Source organism: Grus americana, chromosome 1 (genome assembly GCF_028858705.1).
Source record: "Grus americana isolate bGruAme1 chromosome 1, bGruAme1.mat, whole genome shotgun sequence".
In the NCBI taxonomy this organism is placed as follows: domain Eukaryota; kingdom Metazoa; phylum Chordata; class Aves; order Gruiformes; family Gruidae; genus Grus; species Grus americana.
This window is the reverse complement of record NC_072852.1, coordinates 196,016,045-196,031,269: the sequence shown is the minus strand read 5'-3', so window position 1 is coordinate 196,031,269 and position 15,225 is coordinate 196,016,045. Positions and strand designations below refer to the sequence as shown.

At 47.8% G+C, this 15,225-nt stretch overlaps 2 protein-coding genes across 7 annotated transcripts in view; one reads left to right on the top strand and one right to left on the bottom strand.

Moving 5' to 3' along the window:
• MTUS2 (microtubule associated scaffold protein 2) overlaps window positions 1-5,611 on the top strand; it is a 324,919-nt gene extending 319,308 nt beyond the window's left edge. For 3 of the 4 annotated variants that reach the window (XM_054812918.1, XM_054812912.1, XM_054812926.1), the window contains one exon: window positions 673-5,611. In XM_054812918.1, the coding sequence (XP_054668893.1) occupies window positions 673-889 (217 nt within the window). In that variant the 3' untranslated portion in view covers window positions 890-5,611. The remainder of the gene's footprint in view (window positions 1-672) is intronic. The other variant, XM_054812935.1, reaches the window with a different exon arrangement.
• A 1,092-nt stretch (window positions 5,612-6,703) lies between these two features.
• SLC7A1 (solute carrier family 7 member 1) overlaps window positions 6,704-15,225 on the bottom strand; it is a 48,621-nt gene continuing 40,099 nt past the window's right edge. For 2 of the 3 annotated variants that reach the window (XM_054812947.1, XM_054812966.1), the window contains exons 11-12: window positions 13,244-13,352; window positions 6,704-12,528 (exon numbers count right to left, since the gene is read on the bottom strand). In XM_054812947.1, coding sequence (XP_054668922.1) covers window positions 12,419-12,528; window positions 13,244-13,352 — 219 coding nt within the window. In that variant the 3' untranslated portion in view covers window positions 6,704-12,418. The remainder of the gene's footprint in view (window positions 12,529-13,243; window positions 13,353-15,225) is intronic. The other variant, XM_054812957.1, reaches the window with a different exon arrangement.

Genomic DNA, 15,225 nt, shown 5'->3' with positions numbered 1-15,225 from the left:
TGATCTCTGAAGCCCCTTGTCTTCTTGGTGCAGGAACAGAAGCCCTGGCCAAGTGGTCACGTGTGCAGGGAGCACAACTGCCCGCTGACCCAGGGCTCTGGGCTCCATCTGGGGGTGGGTTTGGCTCCACAGAGTTTACGGGCACATTCCCAGCTAGAAACTGCTGGTTATTCTGTTGTCTGTATGGGAAAATGGCTGTTTCTAAGGTGTCTGGAGTACGTGGTCAATGCACAGAGCCCATGGCACCTTTGCATGCCAGGCATGATGCTGACAGTTGCACGAGGCTGTGAAAGAAGTCTGGGCCTCATCCCACCTAAGCTTTGGCAGCTGAGCTGCCTCAAACAGATGTAGAGCAAAGACACAGGCACATCCAGAGGCAGAGTCAGACATTGGGGGGCAGTGGTGACTTGTGGAGATGCATTTCTCACCCAGCAGTGAAGAGACCTGGGGACAGCTGTGTCCCAGCTTGGGCAGCTCAGTTGCAGCCCTGGGAGCAGGTGGATGGGATGGGATGGGATGGGATGGGATGGGATGGGATGGGATGGGATGGGATGGGATGGGGGGAGGTGCTCACACTCCTGCCTCACCCTGCCTCTTGTGCAGCGCTAGCTGCGTTAATGCCACTGCCTTCACACTGGCGCACCTTACCTGTTGTCCTACTTCCCTCTCCAGGCAATTGTCAGAGGAGAACGCTAATCTTCAAGAATACGTTGAGAAAGAAGTGGAGGAGAAGAAGAAGCTGAGCAGGACTAACGAAGAGCTCCTCTGGAAGCTGCAGGAGGGAGATGCCGTGAGCCCCGTGAAACTCCCACCCACATCATCCACTTCTTTTTATCGCTGCTCATCAGGGAACTCTTCTCCAGCAAAAGTCAGAACCTTGCGGCGATGATTTGGCACCTGCGCGCTGGAGGTCCCCTGCCTTTTATGCATTTCCAATTTGCTAAATATTACCATCCAAGGAAGTATTACCATCAACAGGCATCCAGGGTTCGTGGCTGCAAGCATGCTCGGTAGCTGCATAGCTTTACACTAGGCAGGGTACTCATATAGTCCCCATATAGGAGCTCTCGGTTCTGACATGTTGATTAGGGAGAGCAAAAAGCTAGGACAGCAGAAAGTTAGGATAGCAAGACATTTAGTTTGATGTGTTAACATTTTAACTATGATTAGAGCCAAAAGTTGGAAAATACTATATTAATGGTTCATCAGAATGAACCTTTGCTGCAGTATTTCAGGTTAGTTACAAATACAGTTCAAGTTGTGAATATTTCTGTATATGTGTCTGTGTTTATATACATGTACGTATTGTACCTTTATACCTATATATAGACGCACACACATATATATGTAGTTGAAGATGTTCTGAATTGCATTTTTTATATTATTGGATACTACTAAGTGCTGATATATTTTCATTACAGTCAGCAGTTTTCTAACTCGTGCCTAAGACTTGTATCTAAACGAAATGCATTTCTGTTTAGCCTCCCAGGAATATTTATACCCAACCTAGAAGAAAGTTACACAGAAGTAGAAGCGCCTTCCAAATGACCACCAAGTGGTACTCTATGTAACATGAACACCAGCGACTTTGAAATTCTGAGACAGTACTGCCTTCGAAACCATCACCTTTGCATTGAACACCGGATAAGATATGCATACCATTCACTGCTTTTTAACTCTTAGCATTGATATTGTAAGTGGAGATAGGCTAGAGATGAGAAACCTGAGGGTTTTAGCAAATTTGATAGAGATTACTTATTAACATGTTTCAATTTTAGTGTCTTTAAATCCAGGTTAGATCCTATCTTGTTTTACCTTGTCCTGGTTTGGACACAATCAAAATCTCTGGTTGTAAGTTCCTGTCCATTTTGATTTCTTTCAAGTCCCGTAAGCAAGAAGGAGAAAATAAGTTGTTCATCCTTGACCTTTCCTGGCCAAGAGGTTTCCAGTATTCGGGTGAGATACAGGGCCCTGCTAGGGCTCTACCCTACTCCCATTGGAAACACCAAATAGAGCACAGCGAACTACATGGGTGCAAATCGGGTCAGAATTTCTTTTCTTCCACATATGTATATTATTTCACATGGCTAAAGCTTACCCAAAGTTACAGAGCACTTTTGAGCGTCATGGAAAAGAGTGGCTAAACTACCTTTATCTTCCCTGCCTAGAAGCAAAAACATTCACCCCGGCTTGGGGTGACCCCCCACCCGAGGGGTGGTGAGGCCGAGGAGCGCCTGGGGTGGGACAGGCTGCAGGGCCCTCGTGGGCACTGCTAGCAAGAAAAAAATATCCCTGGGCATAATTAAAAAAAAAAAAAAAGAGATCTGTGGGATGCTTTTCTATCCAGCTTGGGGCAAAGAGCATGCGTGCATTCCTGCTCTGAGCACTGGGGTCAAAGTAAGCAGGAGATGGTACATGCAGCAAATCCCTGGGATGCGGGAGCGCTGCGGGGAGGGCTGCTTTCCCACCCGGGTGTGCGGTGGCACCGGCACGCCCTGCGTGAGCAGAGGTGAGATTGCACACCCCTGTCATACTGCTCAGATGGGAACTGTGCTTCGGCTTTCCTGGGAAGTACTCAGGATTCATAGACTGCAGCTTAGATACAGTTTCAATCACCGTCAAAGTATCTGTGGCCTGTTCCACAGCGTTAAAAAAAAAAGGTGATTTTTTTTCTCCTTTTTAGAGAAATTTATTTTTGTAGCAGCTTTTGCATGATACTGTGATACTGAGTAAATTGAGCATCTTGTTAGAATAGATTATGCCACACCAACTACACTGTTGAAATGCATTACTAGATTTTAGTGTGTCCAGCAAGTACAACCTGAAAGTAGAATAGATACCTAACACATACATGCACACAAAGGCCCTCCTTGCCAAGTACAATTTTAATCACTTTCATACTTGCTAAAGGCACAGATAGCTGCAATACCTACTGCATTGTCACGTTTCAGTCTGCCCATACAATTCTGATACAATGAGATCATAGGATCACAGCATGGTTTGGGTTGGAAGGGACCTCCAAAAATCATCTAGTCCAAGCCCCCTGTCATGGGCAGGGACATCTTTCAATAGACCAGGTTGCCCAAAGCCCCATCCAACCTGGCCTTGAACACTTCCAGGGATGGGGCATCCACAGCTTCTCTGGGCAACCTGTTCCAGTGCCTCACCACCCTCATCGTAAAGAATTTCTTCTTTATGTCCAATCTAAACCTACCCTCTTTAAGTTGAAAACTGCTACCCTTCGTCCTGTCCTTGGTAAAGTCTGTCCTCATCTTTCTTATAAGCCTCCTTTAAGTGTTGAAAGGCCACAATAAGATCTCTCTGGAGCCTTCTCTTCTCCAGGCTGAACAACCCCAACTCTCTCAGCCTGTCCTCATAGCAGAGGTGCTCCAGCCCTCTGATCATCTTTGTGGCCCTCCTCTAGACTCACTCCAACAGCTCAATGTCCTTCTTATGTTGGAGGCTCCAGAGCTGGATGCAGCACTCCAGGTGGGGTCTCACCAGAGCAGAGTCGAGGGGCAGGATCACCTCCCTCGACCTGCTGGTCACGCTTCTTTTGATGCAGCCCAGGACACGGTTGGCTTTCTGGGCTGCAAGCACACACTGCCGGCTCATGTTGAGCTTCTCATCAACCAACACCCGCAAGTCCTTCTCCTCAGGGCTGTTTTCAATCCATTCATCCTCCAGCCTGTATTGATACCAGGGAGTTGCCCTGACCCGTGTGCAGGACCTTGCACTTGGCCTTGATGAACATATTGCGGTTTGCATGGGCCCACTCCTCAAGCCTGTCAAGGTCCTTCTGGATGACATCCCTTCCCTCCAGCATATCAACTGCACCACTCAGCTTTGTGCCATCTGTAAACTTGCTGAAGGTGCACTCAATCCCACTGTCTTATGTCATTAATAAAGATATTGAACAGACTGGTCCCAGTACGGACCCCTGAGGGACACCACTACTTGTTACTGATCTCCATTTGGACATCGAGCCCTTGACTGCAACTCTTCAGATGCAGCCATCCAGCGAATTCCTTATCCATCTAACAGTCCATCCATCAAACCCATCTCTCTCCAATTTGGTGACAAGGATGTTGTGTGGCACTGCATCAAAGGCCTTACAGAAGTCCAGGTAGATGACATCAGTTGCTCGTCCCTTATCCACCAACACACTCACTCCACCAGATTAGTCAGAGTTGTCAGTAGTTTCTAGGGTCCTCCCTTCTACCCTTTTTAAAAATGGGTGAGATGATACAATCAGAGTTGTTACCACGATGCTAATCTAAACTTTTCCATGCTAAACACACTAGAGCATATTATTGGCCTGGGATGGGCTGGCTGAGCCTGTCCTTTTTTAATTTATTCATTCTTTCCCTCTATTTCTGGTGCTTTCCTTATCATTTTGTGGGTTTATATTCATATGCAAGAGATGCTTCCAGCAGTGAATTGGGAGTGGGGCTTTTACGGTGGGAAAACTGGGACTGATGCCAGCTCCACCATCATTTGGTATCATTGCCAATCCCTTTCCCATCTAATTTTTGCCTCCCAATCCTGCCTCACTGGATTCTTCCTTGGCATGGCCTCTGGGGCTTGCCTGATCGCTAGCAAACCTGCAGGAAGTTTTGCCTGACTAGAAGGGACCCAGCAACCCATCCCTGCGGGGGTGTGAAGGGTGGTTCCTTCTGGTGCAAGCCCAGAAACACAGACTTTTTTCCCCAGAAAAAGGTCATTCCTTTTTCCTGTTCTTCCTCTGTCCTGTCCCTCCTTGCCTCTGTGTGCCAGAGTAGGTGTGAGGGGAGATGGAGACACCTCAGCACGTGGCTAAGCTGGTGACCCCAGCTCTCACCAGGGAGCTTGGCATTCCCAGTGGTGTGGGGGCCACATCACTAGTCCTTGCTCCCTGGCCACCCCTTCTCAAAGATAAGCAAGGGGAAGCCTTTGCTTTTGGGGAGCTGGAGACTTCCCAAACACCATGGCTGCCACAGGGGCTTTCCTGTTTTGCAGGGTAGGGTGGCCTTTGGCAGGAGAGGGAACGCAGCCAGCACTGAGCTGGGTTTTATTGCCCTTAGATCTTTAAAAAGGAGATGTTCAATTTGGTTAATCTTTATTCAATGCAGAAGGTTGCAGCAGCAATAAAACCAGCCTACAGTTGCTCTGAAGGAGCTCCAGAGACCGGCACTGGGAGTGGGCAACAGCCGTGGGATGGCAGGAGAGCCGGCAGCAAGCGAGGGGCACGGAGGGCTGGAAAAGTTGCAGGAAGGCTCTGGTTTTCTGCAGGAAAGCACCGTCAGGCCCCGCTGGGATGGCATCTCCTGCACAGAGGGGTTATCTTGGCAGCGGAAAAGACTTGTGGTGGTGGTGGGTGGGGGGAAGGAAAGGAAAAACTATCAAGTGCAAAATCAGGTATTTTACGTCTCTGCACTGATGGTGGTTGTGTCCCATGGACACGCTGAGGAGCCTCTGTACAGTTTCCCATGCAGCAGGAGTTCTGTGGTCTCGTTTACTATGTGGCTAATGATTACAGAAGAGTTTGTATTATTTCAGTTATGATGTACAGATAAGTGTAATATATTCCTGATAATAAATCCATGCGCCAGCGCACATACGGGCCGACGCATACGAACCAGCGTGTCCTGCAGTGTTTTCTGTACGTCTGTGCACACAGAAACTGGAATAAATGGAACAGAAAGCAAAATGCCATTAAAGGGTTCCCCTGTTATGGTAAAGACCGAAGCTAAACAGCCACCTAACCTCCTGGCAGTGGGGCTGGTCAGTTGGGTTACCCGACTTCAGTTCACATGCTACAAATTAGATCAAAAATCCCATGGATTCATCTTCTAAGGGTGCTCCCCGCATGGCCGGGGCTCCCAGGAGACCCAGTGTCATGGTCTGCAATGTTCTTATTAAGGTGTCATGCTTCAGCACACGGTAAGGGGAACATTTCTGCCGGTGGTTCAGGCACAGCAGCAAACAAGCACGCTGTGTAACCTGCCGGTCACCCACATTTCAACACCCCCTCCCCTCGCCCTGCCCTCCCACTGAGGGCACCCAGTTCCTCAGGCTTTGCCACAAGGATTAAAAAGGGACCAGGGCATGTCCCACCTCAGGAATATGCCTGGTAATGTCTTCGACAAAGATTTCCCACCAGGCTAATGGCTGATGAAGCTGCGGGAAGGACCAGGACTGAGGGGAGAAGGAAAAAGCAGCATTCGTGGGGCTACCACCTCGTTTATGGCAGGACACACCAGCAGGCTGCAAATGACATGGGCGGTGGGAGCGGGCAGACAAGAGTCCTCCTGCCTGGTGGTTTCAGTGTTGTCCTGCAGACCCTACCCTGGAAAACCTCACCAGCAAAACTCCTCATTCATTACAGAGTCCCAATTTCCCGACACAACCAAATTTTGCAATGCCAGCAAAATTTACACCACCCAAGTAAATTTTAGGCTAACTTTGCAGGCTCACAAAGCCCCACCTAATACTTGAACTGGTCCTACAAGACAGGGAGAGACTCACCTCCATGTCAGCAGCAGCAAGCTGCTCAGCGCTGAGCGCAGACCCCAGCCCGTGGCAAATTCCCCAAATTACATATTGTCCCACCGGTCTCAGCAAACCCGAAAGATGGGGGCAGAGTTAACACGAGCAGCTCCCAAAGCAAGTGCTCTCGCTCTGACGTTGGAACAAGCTGGAAAGCAGAGGCAGGCTTGCAAATGAGGGCAAACAATAGGCATCATTTATTTGGATATCGAGAAAAATGTTTTAGTGCTGTACCACATAATTACAAGTGAATTTCCAAATTCCAAAAGCATCATTCAGGGCAGAAGTGTTTACAGTGTCGCCAGGATAAAAAGTAGTCGCATACCTGCGCTGTGCTCTGGGGGCAGTGTTCACATTTTAAAACTTAAGGCTTTAATCGCTACATGAACATGGTAAAAAACAAAAATCAAACCAAAATAAAGATAAAAAAGATAAAAAATAGATCTGTTTGCAGAACAAGCATTAAAACTATTTATCACATCCATGATAAATTCTGAGAAATCATTAGGAAAATAGACCATCAAACAGGTAACAGGAAGGTATTTACACTCTGCTTAATAATTAAAAAATAAAAATATACAGACTATTCCATGGCTTCGGTCAGTAAAAATCCCTTTACTGACATGACTCAAACTCGCACTAGGTTTGCTGGCGCACCGCCCCCGGGCTGCCAGCAGCTCCTCCTGCTCCTTGCACCCAGCGCAGCTGGAAGGCACAACGTGCTGCGAGGGAACCCTTTGCTTCCCACTGCCATCCCAAAAACACGCGTCACTCCGCCGAAACCATCGCCCCGTGGGGCATCGCGAGGGAGAGGTCTCGCGTCTTGGAGCGAGCCAGGAGCAAATACCCTGAGAAAAATTGAGGTCTGGCTCTTGCTAGCAGAAATGTTCCTGGATCATCTGGTTTCCAGCTGGGTGTCAGATACCCCACGGGACCCGACTTGCAACCGTAACGTAGAGCGTAAGGCAGCCGGGGGGGGGCTATGGGGGAGGCGTCGCTGCTGGAGTGGGAAATAATGATAAACCACGAGGCGAGCGGCAGCAGGCAGAGCAACCGATGGCACCGGCGACGCAGCTATGGGTGGCTTCAGCTCGCTTTTGGGATGCAGGCACGCGTCGGCCCCGCGGAAAGGGGAAGTGGCAGTGAGGAGCGGGCGTCGGTTCACTCTGTACATATAGATTTAGCCTTGAATAAGTGCAATTTTTTGTTAAGGGGAAGGAAGAAACAGAACCTCCCCATGAAGTCAGGCCCAGTGGATGTCGCAAGGCTTTGGAAAGAGAAATGCTTTCTCTGCCGGAGGGAAGAGGCTTCCTTTGCAAGGGGAGGGTGCTGAGCGGCACACATGCAGGGAGCGAGTGCAGGGGAGCCTTCTGCATGAAAACCAGCACCACTCCTCCTCCTCCTCCCCTTCAAAGCAAGCCCCTCCAGCCTGCCAGAGCTGCATGTCACCCTTCGTTCATTTGGACAGATGACAGCAATGCTCACTTGTACGTGGCTTTCAGGGGGCGTGTGTGGAATTTACAAAATCCCACTGGAATTCATTAGTATATAAAATGCAATCAGGAAAGAAGCGGATTTTACAAAATCTAAACATAATATCCTATCACATTGCTTTCTGGTCTCTTGAGTTAGTCGGAATGGAGGCAGCGGGCAGACAGGCACCCTCTGTACGCTATGAATAGAGTTTGTTTTCATCTGGGATGGACGAAGGGTGAGAATGCCCACGGCAAGCACCGCCAGCTAAAACTTTACCCTTCCAAAACGCTGGCAATGAACAGCAACACACGGTGTCAGCATCGGCAGTGTTTTCACCTGCGTGGTCCCCAGCAGTCCCCTCTCCCCTGCCGTGACCAAGCACAGACAGCTCTGAACGGCTCCAAACCAGCAGCATTTTGCCTGCAGCACGCCCCGGCCCCCACGATGCCCAGAGGGGGCTGGTGGGCAGAGGGGGCAGCCCAGCACCCCCTCACGCTGCAGCGCTGCCTGACGCCCAGCACGGGTGCTCGCTGTCCGAACTGCCGGCAAACTCCACCCCGAGGGATGGGAAAAGGGCAAAACGAAGGTGGAACCCAGCCGGTAATGATTTTCAGTGAGCAAAGAATAGAAGTTGTAAGCAAGTAAGTGAATAAGCAAAAGCTAGTCATTTTTGCACAAATCAGCTCATTTCTGGGGAGGGAAAAAAAGCAATTTTTTATTGAGAATGGCTGGCTGGCTCCGTATCTGGATTTGCTATGTAACTGCAAGCTGCAACCTCGGTGCTGCCCACCTCTGCCCGCCATGCACCGGCCATCAGTAAGATCCTTCCAACAGCTTCCCCGGAGGGCTCCCCTCACGTGAGCAGACTGGGAGCAAATAAATACACTGAAACAAGGTCAGTCCTTTGGACCAGAGCCTGCGCCAAAGATGAGGCAGGCCATCTTTACGACGCCTCTTGGCTTTGGCAGAAAATGATCTATTCTCGTGCCGAGCAAAGGCATCGCTTCTCCATCTCCACCTCTTCATACAGCAAAATGCTCTGCATCTGTACAAAATATTCTTGTAATAAAATGATGACTGAACTATTTACAAAGAAAAGCCTATCATCCACAACAGCAAGGTTATAGCAGCAGTTGCATGTCTTCAAAGATACCTGGCTTGATCTGTTACACGCAGACATCAGCAGGGAGGCAGCAGAGATGGCAAAAAAAAAAAAAAACAAACCAAAAAACCAAAACACCCATACAGCAAAGTCCTTGACGTTGTCCTAGAAAGAGGCAGTCAAATTTTCCTTCCAGCTTACAAAATGTACAAGGAAGAGGTGAATGCAGCCAGGAAGGGGATGGGGCAGGAGTACGCAGCTGGGTCAAACTCATCACCTCCTCACTGGTCCACACCCTGGGACAAGTGATGTGAAGAGGAGGCCAGGAGGTCCCCAGGTCCAGCTGGACACGGGAGAAGCAAGTAGACAGAGATCCAGGGAGATACCTATGCCTACCCATCACTGTGCAGGGCTGCAGGCTCCCTCCACCTACTTGTATCTGGTGAGTAGCAACAAAGAGCAAGAGAGACGGCAGCACCCGCCACCTGGGAACTGATGGGTTGAAGAAGTCATGATGGAGGAGGAGGAGATGGGACTAAGGATCCTCACCTCCACTAGCAAATTTGCAGGGGGTGGCTCTGGGGCTGGTACGGGTAATGCCACGTTAAAATACCAAATCTGGTGACACAGAAAAAATTTCCTATGAACTTTCTCAGAGAAAAGGCAACTGAAGAAGAATGATCCACATCAGGACTTTGCCTTCTTCTATGTGCTGCTATTACATGCCACTAAAGCCAAAACTAAGTTATGGAATATAAATACCAAAACAGATCCCTAAGCAGACAACAAAAATAAGTTAACATTTATAAAAAAAAATTTACATACAGCAAGAAATCTGTATATTTTTAAATAATTTTCTTTGGAAACACACTTCCAGTCCGAATTCACCTGCAAATGGTCATTGCTGAATGTCTTAATTGCTCAGAAATTGGTACCCAAGGTAGGGAAAAACATCCTTACCTTTTTAGTACAATGGGAAACTTTGTTCCCCTCTGAGTTTTCATCTTCTTCCCCTCCCACCACACCTTCAATGTGCTATTCGGGAGGCTGTGGAGTGTGTCAACCTTGCCTGTGTTTAAACAAAATAGTCCTCAACCTAGTGGCTTTTCATTTCTATATTCTTCTCTCCCTGCTTGAGTAGGACTTTGTACATGCACGAGGAGACAGTCCTGTACATGACTGTATATGCTTAGCAGACAGTCGAGACCCAGCAATGAGAGCAGACCCTGAGTGCATTTTGTGCGGGGCACTGCACTCCAAACACACCCTGAAACGCACCTGGGAGGCAATGAACAGATTATCTTCACTCCCTCCAACTCCAACCCTGGCAAGAAAAGCCTCCCAGTGTACTAGAAGGAGCCAAGATTAAAACTCCTCAGTGAGCAGAAAGGTGATAAAGTCTCTCTTGGAAACCTGTGAGAGATGGTCCACGGTCCAGCCATGTAATCCAGGAGATGGTCTAGTTCCCCTTTCTGCTGCACCAGATGCCCGGTGAGACCCTGGTCAAGTCATGCAGTTCTTCAGTTCTCCAACTAAACGACGGTGACAAGAGCCCGTTCCTTTGTCAGCAAGAGCTGTGCTGACAAAGAGATTAAAGATTGTCCGGTATTCAGAGGCAGCAGTATGGAGAACACCTAGGAAAGCATCTACTCGGGTTGGGAGAGGGGATTTCTGCAATATCTATTTGGGATGCTCCATCCCTGGAAGTGTCTGAGGTCAGGTTGGACGGGGCTTTGAGCAACCTGGTCTAGTGGAAGATGTCCCTGCCTGTGCAGGGAAGCCGGACTAGTTGATCTTCAAAGGTCCCTTCCGAGCCAAACCAGTCCATGATTCTATGATTTGTTTTTCAGTACAAGCTGAAGCGTGAATTTAAATCAGTGGCATTACATGGGCATGGCCCACCTTCCTGATGCTTTAACAAGCCTTTTTTAGGGTTGGGGATTTGGCTGGGGAAAGCTATTAGAATTAAAAAAAAATTTCATCTTACAGCAAAACCAAGGCATTGCCAAACAAACACAGATCCTGGTCTCAGCTCCAAATTTCCCACCTTTGACAACAGCCAGGCTCTGGAGATGATCTCCAGCCCCAAAGGGAAAGCTCCTCTCAGCCAGCTGGACCCTAGAGCTTAGCGGTGTTTTTTGGGCTGTACGCTCTACTGGGACCAAGGAGCCCCTGCACACACGCACGGCCCCCCCAGGCAGCAGGCAGACACCAGGCACTGCTCACGGCTGAGCTTCAAGCCCCTGAGGATCCTCCTGTGCTCCCTCTTCCCATGGCAGAAACGCGCTCCACCTGCTGACACCAAACCAAAGTCTCATGGCCAAATCCTTTGCTAACGCCATGTGTCCGGCACACAAAACTGATGGAGGGAGAGGAAAATAGGGCCCCACTTGTTGTCAGATCTGGGCTCACTTCTGCTAGCCACCCCACCGCTGCAGCCACGCTCCTGGTGATTTCCAAGGCGAAGAGGTAGGACAGCTCTTTGGAGACACCTGCTCTTTTCAAGCCATTCAAGCACTTGCACCAAATAGTTTTATGGCTAAACCTGGCAATCCCTCTGCTGAGCATACAGTCAGCAGAAACATCTGCTGGCATTACCTACGCAGCGGCAAATGACCATTCACCCGACAAGCAGCGACCACAAACCCTCCCAAGATTTCACGGCAGCGGTGCGCTTTAAAGCATATAAGTACGTAGCTAAAAAAAAAGTTAAATGGAACAAAAACTATGAGATCTGATACTTTAAAGAATGTGAGTCTTGCAGGTGCTTTCTTAACCAGGTGAAAGCTGGTGTTTGGTGAGAGTCTTTTTTTGTGTGTACATGTGGGGTACAGTTCGCATCGGGTGAAGGACGGATCTGGTCTAAGCCTGACAGTAAGCACTGCAAAAACTGCTCCATGTATAATCAGGTAGAGTATCTGCGGGGAGGTAATTCCTGGGGCTACTGAAAGAAAGACCTTTGTGAGGCCTGGTTTCATAGCAGCATTTAAGGTTAACTGGCACACAGAAGCAGTTTTCTTTCTACACACTGGGGGAAAAAAAACAAGAGAGGGAGGAAGGGAAGCGCATAGCCCCAGATGAGCTGACAGTGTCACCGGGAGTATGCCATAAGTGTGGCTTTTCACCTTGTGGTCCCTTTTAACTCTGCTACTAAGCAAACTGCAAGCTGCAGCAACAGGGCTGGGGAGTCCCGCACTATGCTTCCTTATTCCTGCATTACTGATTAACCAGATGTAGCCTGGCTCAGGATCCCCACCACAAAGCTTCCTTCACTGCAGCCATTCCCCAGTTGCGCATAAGCCAAACATGCAATCATTTACAGCTGTCTGAACTGGCGTCCATGTTTCTCTCTGCATCTGCTGAGGCCGTGTAGGTGGCTTCCACGCTGTGCCATATTCCATAGGTAAAGTAGATGATAAAGCCTGCGGAAGCCAAGGGGAGAGGACATTGTTAGCTCTGTAAGGAAACAAACCACTACTCACACTGACCAACACAGGTTACACCAGGAGTAAGTCCAGCCATCCTGACGGCTAGGTTCTAGCGGACAGCCACCACCTTCCTTAGGAAAAAGCCATTAACACAGGCATCAGCCTTTACGAGACAACCTATCCCGGCCCCAAATGAGGGGCTGATTACAGAATAAACCTCTCATGCTTTTCAGTGAGTTCATTGCAGTTCATTCTGCAGAGAGCTTTCTCTCTCATTTGTGTGCCTACAGCATCCATCCCAGTAAAGTACATCTGCAGCTCATGCTAATCTCATCGTTTTCATTCTAACAAATTCCCTGGCATTCCAGGCCATTCAGCCTTCTCCACAAGGCTACTGGGAGCATCTTGGGATGGAGCTCAGCTCCTTCAGCTCCAGAAGCACAAGCCCCACCACCTGGACTGCAGTTCAAGGCCAGCCAACAAGAAACGTTGGCAACGAGACCCATAAGATGGTTCACAGGTTGCTGTTTTCTCCTCACAAAGGCATCATGACCCTTGAAACACACTGCCTAAATGGCTCCAGTTAAGTCACTGAAGTTGCTCAAAGATGTTGCGAGTGCAGGATTCCTCCCCAGAAAGCCTCAATAAATTTACAGTTAACAAAATCTAGTAACTTTGAACATAGAATTTTTTACTGTCTCAAACTCACCTATCAGCATCCAGACTGCAAACCGTATCCATGTGCCTAGGTCTAGCTGCATCATGAGGTAAACATTCACAAAAATACTCACAACAGGAAGAAGGGGCAAGAGAGGTACCTGAAAAAGAAAGAGGGACACATTACATCCACAGGGCAAATCAATGAGCAGGGAGGAACATCCCATCCCTTGTAAACAGGATGTGATGGCAGTTACCAATTCTTCAGCTGCCAGATCTGAGAAAAGTCAAGGTTAGACCAAAATGGAGGACATCAATCCTCTTTGGGAGAGGGATGTGAACAATGCCGTTCACCTGCTTTAAGAATGGTTGTCCTTGTTTTGTGGCCTGGAAGAAGGCAAGAGGCAAGTTTTAGCAGCAATACTAAATACTTGTGGAGAGAAGGAGAGAAGAGGAAAACCAAGGATTGCATCATGACAGGCACCTACTGAAGGAGAAGAAGGTAAGGGGAATGTCAGAGGAGAGTCCTGAGGAACTTCATCCAGAGGGTACCAAGGTAATTAAACAATATAGAGCAAACTATCCCAGAGCAGAAGAAAACCAGGAAATATTGTAAAAGACGAGTGCAGCTGCACCAAGAACACCTTAGTGATCTGGGAATCAAAGGAGACAGTAAAGCCAAAATGCAAAAATCATAATATAAAAAAATAGCACAGACACGTAAAAACAAAATCAGAAAGGACAAATTATAACGATAGAAAGGTTTGTGAATATGGTGAAACTGAGAGGAAACTGAACTTCACTACTAAGGAAAAAGGAGATTTACAAAAAGAATTAGGCTGAAATGTCGTAGGTCTTTCTTGTTTTAACCTTTACGAAAAAAAACCAACCCATCTACGGTGAGCAGCTGTTCACATCATTAGAGAAAGGGGATGGGCACACAAATTAGAAAACGGAAGAAGAATATTTTTTCTAAATTAGGCTTTGTCAAGTCAGTAGGGACAAATGAAATTTCCCCAGAGGGGTGAGGTATGTACCTAGAGATTGCAGAAGTGATCTCTGAACTATTAATAGGTACCTCTAAGAGCTCTTGGTAGACCGGTAAGGTCTCTAAAGACTGGAGAAGGGAGACAAATTACCTATTAAAAAGCAATGCAGAAAAACAAGAGGGGAACAAACCAATCAGCCTTGGATTCCCAGAGAGACTTTGGAGAAAAATCACTAGAGAGTCAGGTTGTAAAAGTCTAAAGGACAACAAGGAGATAAGAAACAGCCATTACAGATTTAGTAGTGACAGGTCTAATTTTTTTTTCCCCTCGGACAGGGTAGTGGCTGAGGGGAAAAAAAGGAAAAAGGAGGTAAAACATCCTGAGTGTAAGGCAAAGAGACCTCCTCAGAAGCAAGTTCAGAAAATACAACCTAGATGGCAATTCCTAAGTTTTCTGCTCCTGGCCATTTCTGTTTCCACTTCTGGGACCATAACTCCAAGATGAGCTGCAAACACTACCTTGGGCAACTCTGGTTAAACTAAATTATTAAAATCAGAGAATTTACTGAAAAACTGTAATTGAAGAGCAGTCAAAATGAGACCAGTTTGGAGGATGGTATTAGAACCCAAAACTATTATATAAATTGGGGAAACAGCCCTGAAATCAATATGATAAAACATGACTTGCAGAATTATACTGGGGAACAAAAACATCCCAGTGTTTGTTTAATCTAGAAAGCCTGGTGTGCTTGGACAGGGCAGGAAAATGAGAGTTACTCATACTTAAGACTGTTAAAGAGAGAATGGTCATCCCTTAGTCTCCACGGGGACTAAGCAGGACAGCAAAGTACACTTAGAGCCTTTTAGCAAGCACCCCTTTGATCCTCGCACACAAGCTTGCTTCTTGGGTTCTCTCTTCCTCTGTATCCACAATCTGACATGGCCCTTCAAAACTATCCCCTTTTCCTCTGGTCTCTGTCTCTTCCATATCCTATAACCATCTGCTTTCAAAATCACTGACCTGCCCTTCCCTTCTGGCTGCATCT